The sequence below is a fragment of the Syngnathoides biaculeatus genome, chromosome 4 (assembly GCF_019802595.1).
Source record: "Syngnathoides biaculeatus isolate LvHL_M chromosome 4, ASM1980259v1, whole genome shotgun sequence".
Lineage (NCBI taxonomy): Eukaryota > Metazoa > Chordata > Actinopteri > Syngnathiformes > Syngnathidae > Syngnathoides > Syngnathoides biaculeatus.
The window spans coordinates 12,776,681-12,793,106 of NC_084643.1; the positions used below are offsets into that span (position 1 = coordinate 12,776,681).

At 41.9% G+C, this 16,426-nt stretch overlaps 1 protein-coding gene across 6 annotated transcripts in view; it reads left to right on the plus strand.

Moving 5' to 3' along the window:
* ptar1 (protein prenyltransferase alpha subunit repeat containing 1) overlaps positions 1-16,426 on the plus strand; it is a 125,044-nt gene that overhangs the window by 52,921 nt on the left and 55,697 nt on the right. For 5 of the 6 annotated variants that reach the window (XM_061816916.1, XM_061816915.1, XM_061816918.1 and 2 more), the window contains one exon: positions 1,256-1,322. The exons of the other annotated variant lie outside the window; for it this stretch is intronic. In XM_061816916.1, the coding sequence (XP_061672900.1) occupies positions 1,256-1,322 (67 nt within the window). The remainder of the gene's footprint in view (positions 1-1,255; positions 1,323-16,426) is intronic. 6 annotated transcript variants of the gene reach the window in all.

The following is a 16,426-nucleotide window of genomic DNA, read 5'->3' on the forward strand; positions in this document are numbered from 1 at the left end:
TTGATGGCAGACCTGGGGATGTTCCTTTTTTTTTTTTTTTTTTTTTTAAATGGGATGGGAAATTTAGAAAAAATCAGCCAGGAAATCGGAGAGAGAATCATGCAGCTCCACAAGTTTTTCCTCATCCTTTTTTTGCAGGTACATGAAGTTCTCGAGTTACAAACGTTCCTATGCTGGCCATGTAACCTGGATTTCAGTGTAAATTGGATTTCACCATTAGAGTTGAAATTTTCCTCAAAATACTAAAAAACAAAAAAAAACCCTAAAATACACATAAATAAATAAGAAGTTGTATTTACCATTACTGGTTAGAGGCTGTGAGAACTATTGGTGAGGAAGCATGTGCAGGTTGTACTGGGATCTCCATCTTGGTGAAGTACTTGCAGATGTCCATCTGGTTGGAAAATCTTCTTTCCCCCCAGATCTCACGGAAGCACCGTAAACTGCCAATCATTCCCTTTGAAACTTTATAAATACTGTAGCTTTGTGTTTAATTAATTTAATAGGCCCAGATTTCACACTGAGTACATTTCGATGTAAATTGAGACAATATAATTCTTCAGTGCCTATGCTTTTTGTGATATTTTTTGTTTGGGGTATAAATATTTAAATATAGTGGGTACTAAAAGTATTTATACTCCCTTAAAATTTTCACATTAAATTGCAGCTATTTGCTAAAATGGCCCACAGATGAAGTAGCAGTAGAACAACTTTGTGACTATTCTTGAATGGTGCTACCAGAGCCCTGACTTAAACCCAATTAAGCATTTCTGAAGTGTCCACCAATGTTCACCAACCAAAATGACAGCACTGGAGAGGATCTGTATGGAGGAAAGTCAAAGGATCCCCAAATCCAGGTGTGAAAATTTGTTGCATCATTCCCAAAAAGACTCATGGCTGTATTAGCTCAAAAGAGTGCTTATATTAAATACTGAGCCGAGAGTCTGAATACTTATGGTTGATAGATTAGTTTATTCTTTTTTGATCTTCAAAATTTCAACAATTATTTTTTGTTTTTTCATCGAATTAGGGTGTTGTGTTTACATTGAGGGAAAGCAAATGAACTTAAACGATTGTAGCAAATCGCTGCAATATAAGAGTGAAAAATGTAAGGGGGTCTGAATAATTTCCGTACCCACTGAACATGCAAGACATGTAAAGTGTGTGCCTTGTCTCATTGAATCTTTGGAAGGAAACACATGGATGATGATTACAGAACAAACCTTCACTTCTGGTATTGTTTGTTTTCCCTCAGCTTTAGTGGATATCACATCCACCTTGTTGCTGCTTAATCCTGACTTCACGACTGCATGGAATGTCAGGTATAGACACAAATCCTCAATGGCAACTGCCATCCTTAACAGTACATCACTACAAGCAAAAACGGCATCCAAAATTCCGATGATTGTGGCATTATCAGGCCATTGTTTTTTTTGTGTCAGCATCTGCTGGGATCAAGGTTTTTGCTGTAAACTGTATCATCACACTGAACTCAAAACAAACCTGTCTTGTTGGTTTTCTGTGAATCTACTGCACCAAGTGGTAACTTGTTTTACATGTAGGGATAAAAAAATATACTGCTTCATCTGGTTAGTCACATTGGACTGCTATTATTTTGAACGCTACTGTACGTAGAAGATACAAAGCTTCACCATCCTTTGGCCCTCTGTAATGTACAACACCAGAACCTTATTACCTTCACACTTGGACTTTTCACTTGCTTGGGAGCCATACTGAGGCCTATTTAGTGTTTAAAAAAATAAATAAAATAAAAAAACAACAAAAGATGTGTATCTGTGGAACACACAGATAACAGAGCTAATATTACTACTCTGTGAGCGTAAGTAGAAGTGAATGTTATGTGTGCCTGCTGTAACTCCAAAATGAAACAATTAGTGAACTGAAGAAATTTTTCAGAAAGTTTTTCGTGAACTGAATTGTGAGTGAAACATTTCAAAGGTTTCATTATTTATGCAGCCCTCATCTTTTTTTTTTTTTTTTTTACCACTCATAAGCTGTATTTGCACAAGTTAACTTGCTGGGCGGAGAAAAGGAAATGATGGGAATTTTGTGCATAAGAAGGCTCTACCTATATCTCACTTTGGTTTAATTACAGTACAATACTTGAGATATTTTGGGAAAGCTGACAGAGGAGAAAGGTTCATGGTTCAGGTCTGACAAAGAATCAAAAACAGCTTAAACCTCTTTTTCTTGTTGGCTGAGTCCTTCTCAGTACGGTTTAGAAGGGTGCGTTTCACAACTGGATTCTATGAAAAAGCCATCTTCAAATCAGGTAATCCTTGTCTTGCTGTCCATTCAATGCTTACATACGAACACTGGGGCAAAAAAGTACAGCAGTACCTCTATTTACAAAATTGATCTGTTCCGGAAGTTGTTTCGTAATCGGAATTCTTCGAAAGTAGAATTCCATTTTACATTGAAATTGCCTAATACGTTCCAAGCCCCGTACCCTCTGCCAAAATATATATATGTATATATATATATATATATATATATATATATGTATGTATATAAATATGTATATATCTTCTTCTTCTTTTCCTTTCGGCTTGTCCCGTTAGGGGTCGCCACAGCGTGTCATCTTTTGCCATCTTAGCCTATCTCCTGCAGCTTCCTCTCTAACCCCAACTGCCCTCATGTCTTCCCTCACCACATCCATAAACCTTCTCTTTGGTCTTCCTCTCGCTCTTTTGCCTGGGAGCTCCATCCTCAGCATCCTTCTACCAATATACTCACTCTCTCGCCTCTGAACATGTCCAAACCATCGAAGTCTGCTCTCTCGAATCTTGTCTCCAAAACATCCAGCTTTGGCTGTCCCTCTAATGAGCTCATTTCTAATCCTATCCAACCTGGTCACTCCGAGCGAGAACCTCAACATCTTCATTTCTGCCACCTCCAGTTCAGCTTCCTGTTGTTTCTTCAGTGCCACCGTCTCTAATCCGTACATCATGGCCGGCCTCACCACTGTTTTGTAAACTTTGCCCTTCATCCTAGCAGACACTCTTCTGTCTAATAACACACCAGACACCTTTCGCCAGCTGTTCCAACCTGCTTGGACCCGTTTCTTCACTTCCTGACCACACTCTCCATTGCTCTGTATTGTTGACCCCAAGTATTTGAAGTCGTCGACCCTCGCTATCTCTTCTCCCTGTAGCCTCACTCTTCCCCCTCCACTTTTCTCATTCACGCACATATATTCTGTTTTACTTCAGCTAATCTTCATTCCTCTCCTTTCCAGTGCATGTCTCCATCTTTCCAATTGTTCCTCTGCATGCTCCCTGCTTTCACTGCATATGACAATATCATCTGCGAACATCATGGTCCAAGGGGATTCCAGTCTAACCTCATCTGTCAGCCTATCCATTACCACTGCAAACAGGAAGGGGCTCAGAGCTGATCCCTGATGCAGTCCCACCTCCACCTTAAATTCCTCTGTCACACCTAAGGCACACCTCACCATTGTTCTGCTGCCATCATACATGTCCTGTACTATTTTAACATACTTCTCTGCCACACCAGACTTACGCATGCAGTACCACAGTTCCTCTCTTGGTACTCTGTCATAGGCTTTCTCTAGATCCACAAAGACACAATGTAGCTCCTTCTGACCTTCTCTGTACTTTTCCACGAGCATCCTCAAGGCAAATAATGCATCTGTGGTACTCTTTCTAGGCATGAAACCATACTGTTGCTCGCAGATACTTACTTCTGTCCTGAGTCTAGCCTCCACTACTCTTTCCCATAACTTCATTGTGTGGCTCATCAACTTTATTCCTCTATAGTTCCCACAGCTCTGAACATGCCCTTTGTTCTTAAAAATGGGAACTAGAACACTTTTCCTCCATTCTTCAGGCATCTTTTCGCCCGCTAGTATTCTGTTGAATAAGTTGGTCAAAAACTCCACAGCCATCTCTCCAAATTGCTTCCATACCTCTACCGGTATGTCATCAGGACCAACTGCCTTTCTGACTTCCCCCTTAGTAATCATTTCCACTTCCTGGTCCTTCACTCTTGCCTCTTCAACTCTTCCTTCTCTCTCATTTTCTTCATTCATCAACTTCTCAAAGTATTCTTTCCATCTATTTAGTACACTACCGGCACCAGTCAACACATTTCCATCTCTATCCTTAATCACCCTGACCTGCTGCACATCCTTCCCATCTCTATCCCTCTGTCTGGCCAACCTGTAGAGATCCTTTTCTCCTTCTTTCTTGTCCAACCTGGTGTACATGTCTTCATATGCCTCTTGTTTAGCCTTTGCCACCTCTACCTTTGCCCTACGTCGCATCTCGATGTACTCCTTTCGCCTCTCCTCAGTCCTCTCAGTATCCCACTTCTTCTTCGCTAATCTTTTTCCTTGTATGACTCCCTGTATTTTGGGGTTCCACCACCAAGTCTCCTTCTCCCCTTTCCTACCAGATGACACACCAAGTACTCTCCTGCCTGTCTCTCTGATCACCTTGGCTGTCGTCTTCCGGGAGCTTCGGTTGTCCATCGAGAGCCTGTCTCACCTCTTTCTGGAAGGCTGCACAACATTCTTCCTTTTTCAGCTTCCACCACATGGTTCTCTGCTCTACCTTTGTCTTCTTAATCTTCCTACCCACCACCAGAATCATCCTACATACTACCATCCTATGCTGTCGAGCTACACTCTCCCCTACCACTACTTTACAGTCAGTAACCTCCTTCAGATTACATCGTCTGCACAAAATATAATCTACCTGCGTGGTTCTACCTCCGCTCTTGTAGGTCACTATATGTTCCTCCCTCTTCTGGAAATAAGTGTTCACTACAGCCATCTCCATCATTTTTGCAAAGTCCACCACCATCTGCCCTTCAAAGTTCCTTTCCTGGATGCCGTACTTACCCATCACTTCTTCATCGCCCCTGTTCGCTTTACCAATATGTCCATTACAATCTGCACCAATCACAACTCTCTCGCTGTCTGGGATGCTCAGAACTACTTCATCTAGTGCCTTCCAGAATTTCTCTTTCAACTCTAGGTCACATCCTACCTGTGGTGCATAGCCGCTAACCACATTATACATAACACCCTCAATTTCAAATTTTAGTCTCATCACTCGATCTGATACTCTTTTCACCTCCAAGACATTCTTAGCCAGCTCTTCCTTTAAAATAACCCCTACTCCATTTCTCTTCCCATCTACTCCGTGGTAGAATAATTTAAACCCTGCTCCCAAACTTCTAGCCTTACTACCTTTCCACCTGCTCTCTTGGATGCACAGAATATCAACCTTTCTCCTAATCATCATGTCAACCAACTCCTGTGCTTTTCCTGTCATAGTCCCAACATTCAAAGTCCCTACACTCAGTTGTAGGCTCTGTGCATTCCTCTTTTTCTTCTGACGCTGGATCCGGTTTCCTCCTCTTCTTTGTCTTCGACCCACAGTAGCTGAATTCCCACCGACGCCCTGCAGGTTAGCAGTGCCGGGGGCGGGCGTTGTTAACCCGGGCCACGACCGATCCGGTATGGGATTCTTTAGATGAACGCTCATATTTGTTTGGCACAGTTTTTACGCCGGATGCCCTTCCTGACGCAACCCTCTGCATTTATCCGGGCTTGGGACCGGCCTACAGATTGCACTGGTTTGTGCCCCCATAGGGCTGCATTATATATATGTATATATATATGTATATATATATATATATATATATGTATGTATATTGAGCTCGAGCTGTTTTGCAAGGAAGAATGGGCAAGAATTTCATTCTCTCGATCTGCAAAACTGATAGAGACATACTCAAGCGACTTGCAGCTGTAATTGTAGGTGGCGCTACGAAGTATTAATGCAAGTGGGCCGAATAATATTTGCCCCACTTTTTAAGTTTTTCTTTGTGGAAAAAAGTTTAAAATATCCAATAAAAATTTCATTCCACTTGACGTTTGTGTCCCACTTGTTGATTCTTGGCAAAAACTATTAATCTTATATCTTTATGTTTGAAGCCTGAAATGTCGTGAAAGGTTGAAAAGTTCAAGAGGTCTGAATACTTTATCAAGGCACTGTAGATCCAGTTGTCCAAGACAAGCGGAAGTGCGTTAACAGTCCACTTTCGGTGAAAACATCGACTTCGGCATTAATTATGGGTCCTCTATGCCAAGTGTCTCTAATTTTTCCACGTACCTTGTTTATTATCACATTCTAAATGTTTAACGTTATCGGGCAAAACTCTGGGCGTCGTACTATAAGACATATTTTTTTTTTCGTCTCAATGGACTTAACATTGAACAATGCTTTGTTTAACCGGCGATATGGCCAGTCACATGATTTCAGTGACGTAGGTGCAGAAGCTCGAAACAGTGTTGATGGTGCACTGCTTCTCCCTCCTGAGATGCCAGACGGTGGACCAGAATTTCCTCAAAGTCCCATGGGCCAAAAATGCCCGATAGTGTTGGTGTCTACCAATGTGTTTGTGGGTTGCTGCCACGACAGGCACCGACCACCTTACGGCCACAGCGCCGTTCTGCCGCCTCAGCAATGCATGTGCGGGACTCAATTTTCCCCTCCTCTTCTGGGACGTGAGAAGATAGGAGTTAAAAGCCTTTCTGACAGGGGAATCTGCCAGCCGTTCCCAGCAGACCCTCACAATACGTTTAGGTCTGCCATGTTGGTCCGGCATCTTCCCCCACCATCGAAGCCAACTCACCACCAGGCGATGATCAGTTGATAGCTCTGCCCCTCTCTTCACCCGAGTGTCCAAGACATATGGTTGCAAGTCCGATGACACGTTCACAAAGTCGATCATCTAACTGCGACCTCGGGTGTCCTGGTGCCAGGTGGATTTGTGGACACCCTTTTGCCTGAACATGGTGTTCGTTATGGACAATCCGTGATGAGCACAGAACTCCAGTAATCGAGCACCATTCGGGTTATGATCGGGGTGGACGTTCTTCCCAATCATGCCCTTCCAGGTCTCACCATCATTGCCCACATGGGCATTGAAGTCCCCCAGCAGAATAATGGAGTTGCCAGAGGGGGCGCTCTCCGGCACTCCCTCTAAGGACTCCAAAATGGGTGGGTACTCTGAACTGCTGTTTGGTGCAAAAGCACAAACGACAGTCAGGGCTCGTCCCCATACCTGAAGGGGGAGGGAGGCTACACTCTCATCCATAAACCTCAATGTTCAGGCCCCAAGCCAGTGGGCATCAAGTATACCCACACCTCTTCGGTGTCTCTCACCATGGGCAACTCCAGAGTGGAACAGAGTCCAACCCCTCTCCAGAGGAGTGGTGCCAGAGCCCAAGCAGTGCGTACAGCCGAGTCCGACTATATCTATTCTGAACTTCTCGACCTCATGCACCAACTCTGGTTCATTCACTGCCAAAGTGGTGACATTCCATGTCCCTAGAGCGGGTTTCTGTAGCCGGGGATCGGATTGCCCAGGTCCTCTTTAGCCACTGCCCAGCTCACATTGCACCCCTATGGCCCCTCTCACAGGTGGTGAGTCCATGGGAAGGGGGAACCATGTTACCCTTTTGGGCAGTGCCCAGCCGAGCCCCATGGGTGCAGGGCTGGCCACCAGGCGCTTGCCTTTAAGCCCCACCTCCAGGCCTGGCTCCAGAGGAGGGCCCCGGTGACCCGTGTCCGGGCAAGGAAAATCAAGATCCAATTTTTGTACTCGTCATAGGGTTTTTGGAGTCGTACTTTGTCTGGTCCCTCACCTAGGACCTTTTTGCCATGGGTGACCCTACCAGAGGCATAAAACCCCAGACAACTTAGCTCCTAGAATCATTGGGACACACAAACGCCTCCACCACGATAAGGTGACTGCTCAAGGAAGGATGTAAGCATACGGTTCAATAAAAACGCTGTAATTTTAGTTCCGTGGTGTATGTTGACTTCATATACAAACATCAACATTTCCAGAAAGACAAAACAAAAAATATAAGGATGTAGACCATTTAAATCCTGTGTACTCTTGGCCATCTGGATTAGGAAAGGTGTCACGAATCTTCGACACACAGCAGGATGGAAGTGGCACACTGTTATTTCTGCCTACAAATCCCCAACTCTGTCTCACAAGCTGTCTATAAGCAGTATGTTGCATTAACCTGAAAATATGCTCTAATGATAATTTTCGAGAATGGGACTTGAACAATCAGTAATTGGACAAATGTGACTTTATTTAGGAACAATAATAATTATAAATATTTCTTGATTTGGGGGAAAAAGCTGAATAAAAATGGCAAAAAGCTGGGCCGGTTAGAAGAAATATGTTAATTTTTAAAATAGCTCTTACTCGTGTTGTGGAAAATCCAGTCACTGCTGATACTGCTGCTTGAATTGGAGATAAGCAACCTTAAGTAACCATGGTTTCACGTAGCTGCCAATAAATCCTGAGTACTCCGTCATACACTGCAGCAGATGGTATGGATAATCTGCCATTTTCTGGTGAATATGTTGGCTCTCATGACAACAAAAACTTTCTTCTGTTTGCATGGGTATGCAGCATTTACATGCCCATGTACATAAAAATAAAAAAATATGTTCACATTCACAAACTTCTCCAGCTCAAAGACCCATATCAGTCCAGTCCACAGAACCATCCACCTCATTTACATTTCTATTTTAAGCATTTAGTGCCCAAACAAAACCACAAAAAAAAAAAAAAAAAACAGTTTACAGCTTTTAGTATAAAGTTTTGCGGTTTAGCTCATGACCATGTTGGGAAAATTGTGACTAAAATGGGGATGGACGGTTGTGGGTAAAGTCTGGTTGTGGCTCTCTGAAGGAGTCCCAAGTTTTGCCATCAGTTTACCGAATGAAACATATTGATGGTGAAGCAAGTTATGACCAGCTATTGCTCTCAAATTAACACAACCTTTTAAACTGATTTTGTTCATTAAAATCCTTATTTCTGAATATATACCAACTTAGACTAAATACATGGCCTTTTTATAATTTTAAAACAAGACCAAAAACGTTATATTTATTCAAGATAGCGAAGCCATTTCTATTTATCACTGTCACAAGAATGTGGTTTTACATTTACGGATCTACCGTGTCATTTTAATGAACTCGAACTCAGTTTTTTGTATGTACTTATCCAATTTGTTTTTCTGAGACCTTGGGTGGCTTCCAGAGGTACCACTCTAACAGAAAAATTTAAATAACGCATAGCGTTTTTATCCAACATCCAACAGCAAAATTGAACTGTTTAGTCGCCTTTATGACAGCAGTCTCACTGCCCTAAATACCTCACAACCGGGTTGAGACAGTTCTAAATACCACTAGCTCCTGTGTAACAATACTACACTGACCTTGGCAGTGGGAATGACAACAGCTATCTTACGAGTAGCCAATAAAAAGAAATTGGTTTTTAGTATTAACAATGGTTTCAAAATCAATACCTTTACAATAGACAAATGAACTCAAGTATTCATTTTTGCTATTTTTAAGATATCGGGGTTGTCAATAACTCCTAAAAAGTACCTTCCCACTTCGAGTTATTTTCTTCATCATTCGTCTGTCATTGTTTGGAAAACATCGATAATTTGTATGGTCTCCCAAACAGTGTTTAAATAACAGATAGCGTTTTCATTCAACACCCAACACCAAAATTAAACTTTTTAGTCGACATTAATGACAGCAGTCTCAATCCCGTAAATACCTCGGTCGGGTTGTTCTCTTCACCGGGTTGAGACGGAAGGGTTCTAAATACCACTGCCCCCTTTGTAACCGCTTTCAGTGACCTTGGCAGTGGGAATGAGAATAGCTATTTTACAAATGGCCAATAGAAGCATATAAGTTTTTAGTATTAACAATGGTTTCAAAATCAATAACATTCTTACAAATGAACTCAAGCATTCATTTTTGCTATTTTTAAAGCTGCTTGGGGTTGTTAATAACTACTGAAAGTGACCTTCCCACTTGTTTTTTTTTTTTCCTCATCATTTGTCTATTTGTCATTCTGTGGAAAATATCTGTAATTTTTATGGTTTCGCAAACAATATTTTGAATGGAATGAGACCCGTTGTGCTTGTAATGTATATATAGTTTGACTAAATCTTGCCATTGTGTCCATGGTCTGTGTTTCTTCCATGCATTACTTCAGTCTGTTCTTAATTGTACTCTTCATTCTATCGCTTTATGGATGGTAAGAACAGTGGTGTTTCAAGTTAATGTGGAACATGAGTCCTATTTCCTCAAGCCCTTTGTTTACAAAGTGTGTTCCATTGGTATGATGTCTTTGCGTAATGCTTTCGCTACTGTTAGTGCATCAAGTTGTTCAGTTGGAAATATTTTTACCCATTTTGAAAGATCAATGTTGATGACTAAGACAGTATTGTTCCCCTCACTTATGTTTAGTTCAATGAAATCCATGTGTATTCTCTGAAATGGATATGTAGCCTGAGGAAACCACGTTTTGGACGCACATTCCCTTGTGGATTGTGTCGAGCAAAGGTCAAACAAGCCCTACAATTTTTTTTGTATACAAGTTAAATCCATAGGTCGTGTAATGCCTTTGTACCAGGGTTACCATTGCCCCTGTTGAGACATGAGACTTCCCATGGCTCAATATTGCCGCACATTTAAAAAGATTTCTTGGTAGAATGGGTTTTTTATTTGTGCTGACATAAATCCCATTTTATAATGTAGCACATTTTATTTTTCCACATTTTTAGTTCTGGTGGGGTGCAACAGTGTATCAGCTGGAAACCGTTGGCCCCGCAGTTCTGAGGTCCTGGGTCCAATCCCGGACCTGGCTGTGTGGAGTGTGCATGTTCTCCCTGTGCCTTTGTGGGTTTTCTCCAGGTACTCCAGTTTCCTCCCATATCCCAAAAACATGCAACATTATTTGGACACTCTAAATCGCCCCTACGTGGGATTGTGAGTGCGGCTGTTTGTCTCGATGTGGCCTGCGGTTGGCTGGCAACCAGTTCAGGGTGGGGGGTACACCGTTGACTCCTTGTCACCCTTGTGAAGATAAAAGGCTTAGAAAATGGATAGATCGATAGTTCTGCTGGTAAACTTTGTTGTTGCATTTTGATTAAGACATCATCCAAAAGTATGTCTAAATTTCTTATATGGCCAGCTGAAGGTTTTGGCTGCTGCTTCTTTTTGCTGTTATGCTGTTTTATCTGCAAATGCATTTCCCAATGATACTTTGTTTGTATTTGATGTGTTGTTTTATCAGGTTTGTGTTGTATGGTTGTGGGTATGATTAAGTTGTCTTAAATGCAACTGCTTTGTCACGTTTTGCTGGTTTGAGCAAAGGGGATTTTAGTCTAAATTCTCATGTAACAAAAGTGGGAGCTCGCCTGGAATTGAATTCATTTGACATTTGAGACATCTTTAAAAGTGTTTGTTAATAAACTGTGAAGCCAGCAAAATTGAGTTTAAACTTGAGCACTTTATTAGGTCCCCTACCCCTGAATCAGTCTATTTGCGCAAGTTTGATCTTTTGCAACCTGCAATGAGAGAATTCCACATTTTGTAAATTGTTCTGAGTCATTTCATTGATGTGAAAATTTTTGTTCCTAATGTTTTGGACTTGTTAAAAGAGGAACCTGCAGACATTTTAGAATTAAAGAAACTGGAATTGAAACTTCAGATTGAAAGAGAGAGACAAAGGACAGACATAGAACTTAGAAAATTAAAACTTGACAGAGATTGAACTTGCAGAAACTTGAAAGGTCTTCTGATTCAGTTACTTCTTCGTCTTTTGATATTACACGGTATGTCAAATTGGTCCCTACTCTCAATGAGAAAGAAGTTGATAAGTACTTCCTCTACTTTGAGAAAGTTGCTGAAAACCTCAAATGGCCGAAAGAGTCATGGACTATGCGATTGCAAATAGTCTTAAAGAGAAAAGCTCAGGATGCATATTTGGTCCTTTCTGTCAAGCAAAGCTCTGATTATGATTTTGTCAAAAAGACCCTACTGGAAGCTTATGAGTTAGTCCCCGAAGCATATTGTCAATTGTTAGAAATACTCAAAAAAGGGACAATGAGAGCTTTGTAGAGTTTGAGAGGTGGTGTAATTCAAAGGGCATTTCATATTGGCAGAGTTTGAGGCAGTAGGTTTTGATGGAGAAATTTAAGCAGTGTTCATTCCGATCTCAGGAATTATTTGGATGAACAGAATGTTAACGCCTTACATGATGCATCAGTGTTGGCATATAATTATTTTTTGACTCACAAGAGTTTTTTTCGGTCTCCTGGTAATTCCAAGTTTTTTCATCAAAAGGACTTTTCGGGAGGAAAGACTGCTCATCATACAGGGTCAAGTGATGATACGGCAGGTTCAAATTCTTTTGACAAGCAGTCACATTCTTCTTCCAAACCCAAATCTTCCAGTGACTCTTATGACTCTGGCCCTTTCTGTGCTTATTGTAATAAGCCTGGTCACTTCATTTCTGCTTGCAAAAAGCTCAAGTACAAAAATCACACCACTTTTTCCAAAAATGGTTGTGTATCTATCGCACATCAGCCTTCCTTGCCAGGTGGTTCTGAGGAGAGTTTTGTTTCTGACAATAAACCTTCAGATTCTGAAGTTCTGAAGAATTATTTGCCTTTTATTCACACTGATTCGGTTTCACTTATGGGAGATAATTCTACCCCAAGGCCCGTTACCATTCCTAGGAACACTGGAGCTGATGTACAGTTGATAATGATGCAAGCATTAATGACAACGTTGATATTGTAGTTACCAATGTGAACTTTGATGAGTTGAGTGATCATGCTTCACCAAATTTGTGCAAATCTGATGTGCTAGCTCACCTTGATGAGAAATTGACACATTTGTCAGCTTACCAGAAAGGTTAAATGTCACATTTGCTTTTTGAGTTTTCTCATCTGTTCCCAGATGTGCCTGGCCGCACATGCCTCGTTAGTCATGATATAGGTGTGGGTGATGCTGTGCCTGTGAAATAACACCAATATCGAATTAATTCTGGGAAGAAAGAGATTCTACGGAAGGAGGTGCAGTACATGGTGGACAATGACATTGTTGAACCCAGTGTAAGTCCATGGAGTTCACCTAGTGTACTTGTGCCTAAGAGTGGTGGTGGTGGTGGTGGTTGGCGCTGCTGCGCTATCATGAAAACTGTCAATGTACTGTCACTAACTTACTCCTACCCCCGAGAGAGTGGATCATTGCACTGATCACGTCAGTCAAGCTTCAAACGTGAGTTAGTATGACTTTATTAAGAGCTTCTGGCAGGTGCCGCTCACGGACCGTGCTCAGAAGATTGCACCATTCACTACACCTGACAGACTCTATCAGTACAAAGTGATACCGTTTGTTTTAAAGAATGCCCCAGCAACGTTCCAAAGGCTCGTCAACAACGTCACATCAGGTCTGGAAGTTGTCAAAGCCTACGTGGATGATGTCATCATTTACGCAATGGAATGGGACGTCCATCTGAAGAGGGTTCGGGAATTCTTCGAGAGACTGTCAGCAGGGAAACTGGCTGTCAATCTTGCGAAGTGCGCCCACGTTGAAGTCTTGGGGCATGTTGTAGGGCACGGCCTGGTACAACCATTTGGTGCTAAGGTGGAGGCTATTGCACGTTTCCCAGTTCCACAGTGTCAGAGAGAGCTCTTGAGACAATGTTTGTGCTGGTGTAAAGTTGTTTTTGAGCTTTGATACTTCTGTTGTATTTTTCTGTTTTCATTTTTGTATTTTCTGTTTTAAGTGTTGCTTTGTTATATTGCAACAAAATTTCTCTCACTTTTTTTTCCTTAAGGGGGAGAGTGTTATGTGCCTGTGTATTTTTATTCTTTATTCTCTTTTCCTTTCATACTTTCAAGTTATTATTATGCGGGTCTTTTGTGAGCCGCTTTCCTTTCATAAGTTATTATGATGTAGATGTTTTGTGATGTGGAATTCTGGAACGTTCTGAGGAGTGCCTATATAAGGACGAGAAAGACCGTCAACGGGGCTTCTGACCACCGCACCACCGCTTGGGACAAGTACACAGACGCCTTCTACTTTTCGTCTTTGGACATTTCTGGAACATTCATTTACTTGGAATATTCGCTGGGAAGAACATTGGCCTTTTTGGGAACATTCATTCAACTTTGGCGACTATTCCTCATTTGGCTCGACTACTAGGTCTTTCAACTTCTATTTTGTTAGTTCTTTTATAGTGTTTGTCTTGTATTGTTGTGTGTGAGATTAAATTGTCTTAAACGCGATACAACTGCTTTGTCACATTTTGCTGGTTTGAGAAAAGGGGATTTTAGTCTAAATTCACACGTAACGCTTTAATGTGCTTGATCACAAGATTGATCCCTTGTAGTGTCAAACTCTACCTCACAAGTCTCTGAGTTTTGTTCCTAATTTTGTGAAGAAAAGGGATTGTGATCAGTAAAGACTTCAATTGAAGAATATTTTCTTTTTCTGCAGAGTCTTCAGCTAACTCAGATGTTATTCTTCATGGTGTAAGTGGCAGTTCTCTTGCTCCTTTACATTTTGTGAATTTGACTTTAGATCAGATTTCTGACACCATCAAAGTTGGTGTCCTTGACTCTCTTCCAGTTTCAGGTGTTTATCTGTTGACCCGGAACGATCTTAGCGATCATGGAGGGGACTGACATTTTCATCGTAGGTGTATGTCCACTGTGAGAGAGATAAACGACAAACAAAAATCCAGAAATCACAATGTATGATTTTTTTTTAAACGATTTATTTGTGTGACATAGCTGCAAATAAGTATTTGAACACCTGAGAAAACCAATGTTAATATTTGGTACAGTAACCTTTGTTTGCAATTACAGAGGTCAAACGTTTCCTGTAGTTGTTCACCAGGTTTGCACACACTGCAGGAGGGATTTTGGCCCACTCCTCCACACAGATCTTCTCTAGATCAGACCAGTTTCTTGGCTGTCACTGAGAGTTTCAGCTCCCTCCAAAGATTTTCGAGTGGGAGACTGGCTAGGCCATACCAGAACCTGATATGCTTCATACATAGCCAGTCCTTGGTTTTCCTGGCTGTATGCTTCGGGTCATTGTCATGTTGAAAGACCCAGCCACGACTCATCTTCAAGGCTCTGACAGAGGAAAAGAGGTTCTTCCCCAAATCTCACAATACATGGGCGTGGTCATCCTCTCCTTAATGCAGTGAAGTCGTCCTGTCCCATGTGCAGGAAAAACACCCCCAAAGCATGATGCTATCACCCCCATGCTTCACAGTAGGATGGTGTTTTTTGGGATGCAGCTCATCATTCGTCTTCCTGTAAACATGGTAAGTGGAATTATGACCAAAAAGTTCAATTTTGGTCACATCTGACCACAAAACATTTCCCATGGCCATTGAGAAACTTAAGACGGACCTTGACATGTGCTGGTTTAATCAGGGGAACCTTCTGTGCCATGCATGATTTCAAACCATAATGTCTGAGTGGATTACCACCAGTCACTTTGGAAACGGTGGTCCATGCTCTTTTCAAGTCATTGACAAAGTCTTATAGTGTAGTCCACCTTCCTAAGAATCATTGAGACCCCACGAGGTGATTTCTTGCATGGGGCTCCACTCCAATTGAGATTAACAGTCATGTTTCGCGTCTTCCATTTTCTAATGATTGCTCCAACAGTGGATGTTTTTTCACCAAGCTGCTTGGTAATTCCTCCGTAGCCCTTTCCAGCCGTGTGGAGTTGTACAATTTTGTCTCTGGTGTCTTTGGACAGCTCTTTGGTCTTGGCCATGTTAAATTTTGAGTCTTACTGATTTGTATGGCGTGGGCGGCTGTCTTTATGCAGTAACGACCTTAACGTGCATCTGATTCAGGATAATACTGTACATGGAGTGGAGGTGGGCTTTTTAAGGCGGTTTAACAGGTCTTTGAGGGTCAGAATTCTCGCTGATAAACAGGTGTTCAAATACTTATTTGGAGCTGTATCAAACAAATTTTTAGATTAGCTCTCTCATAGTGCACATGCTCCTACAATAAAAATTTCAGACCCTTCCATGATTTCTTAGTGGGAGAACTTACAAGCAGGGTGTTCAAATACTTATTTTCTTCACTGTATATTTATGTATATATATTTCTAAAATGCTTTGACCGAAAACAGGTTTTGAACTTAGATTTTATCCATCCATCCGTCTTGTACCAATGTTCTGGGAGGGGTCAGTGGGGCAGTAGTTTTAGCATAGATGCCAAGACTTCCCTTTCCCCAGCCACTTCATTCAGCTCTTCCGGAGCTATCCCGCGCTGTTCCGAGTCCAGCCAAGAGACAGTGTGGCCTGGGTCATTCCTGGGGTCTCTTTCCGGTGTACGTCCCCACAACACCTCACCAGGTAAGCGTCCGGGACGCATCCGGATCAGATGCCCCAGCAACCTCATCTTGCTCCTCTTAATGCAACGGAGCCAGTGGCTCGACACTGAGCCCCTCCTGGATGACCGAAACTATCACACTATCGCAAAGGGAGATCCCAGACA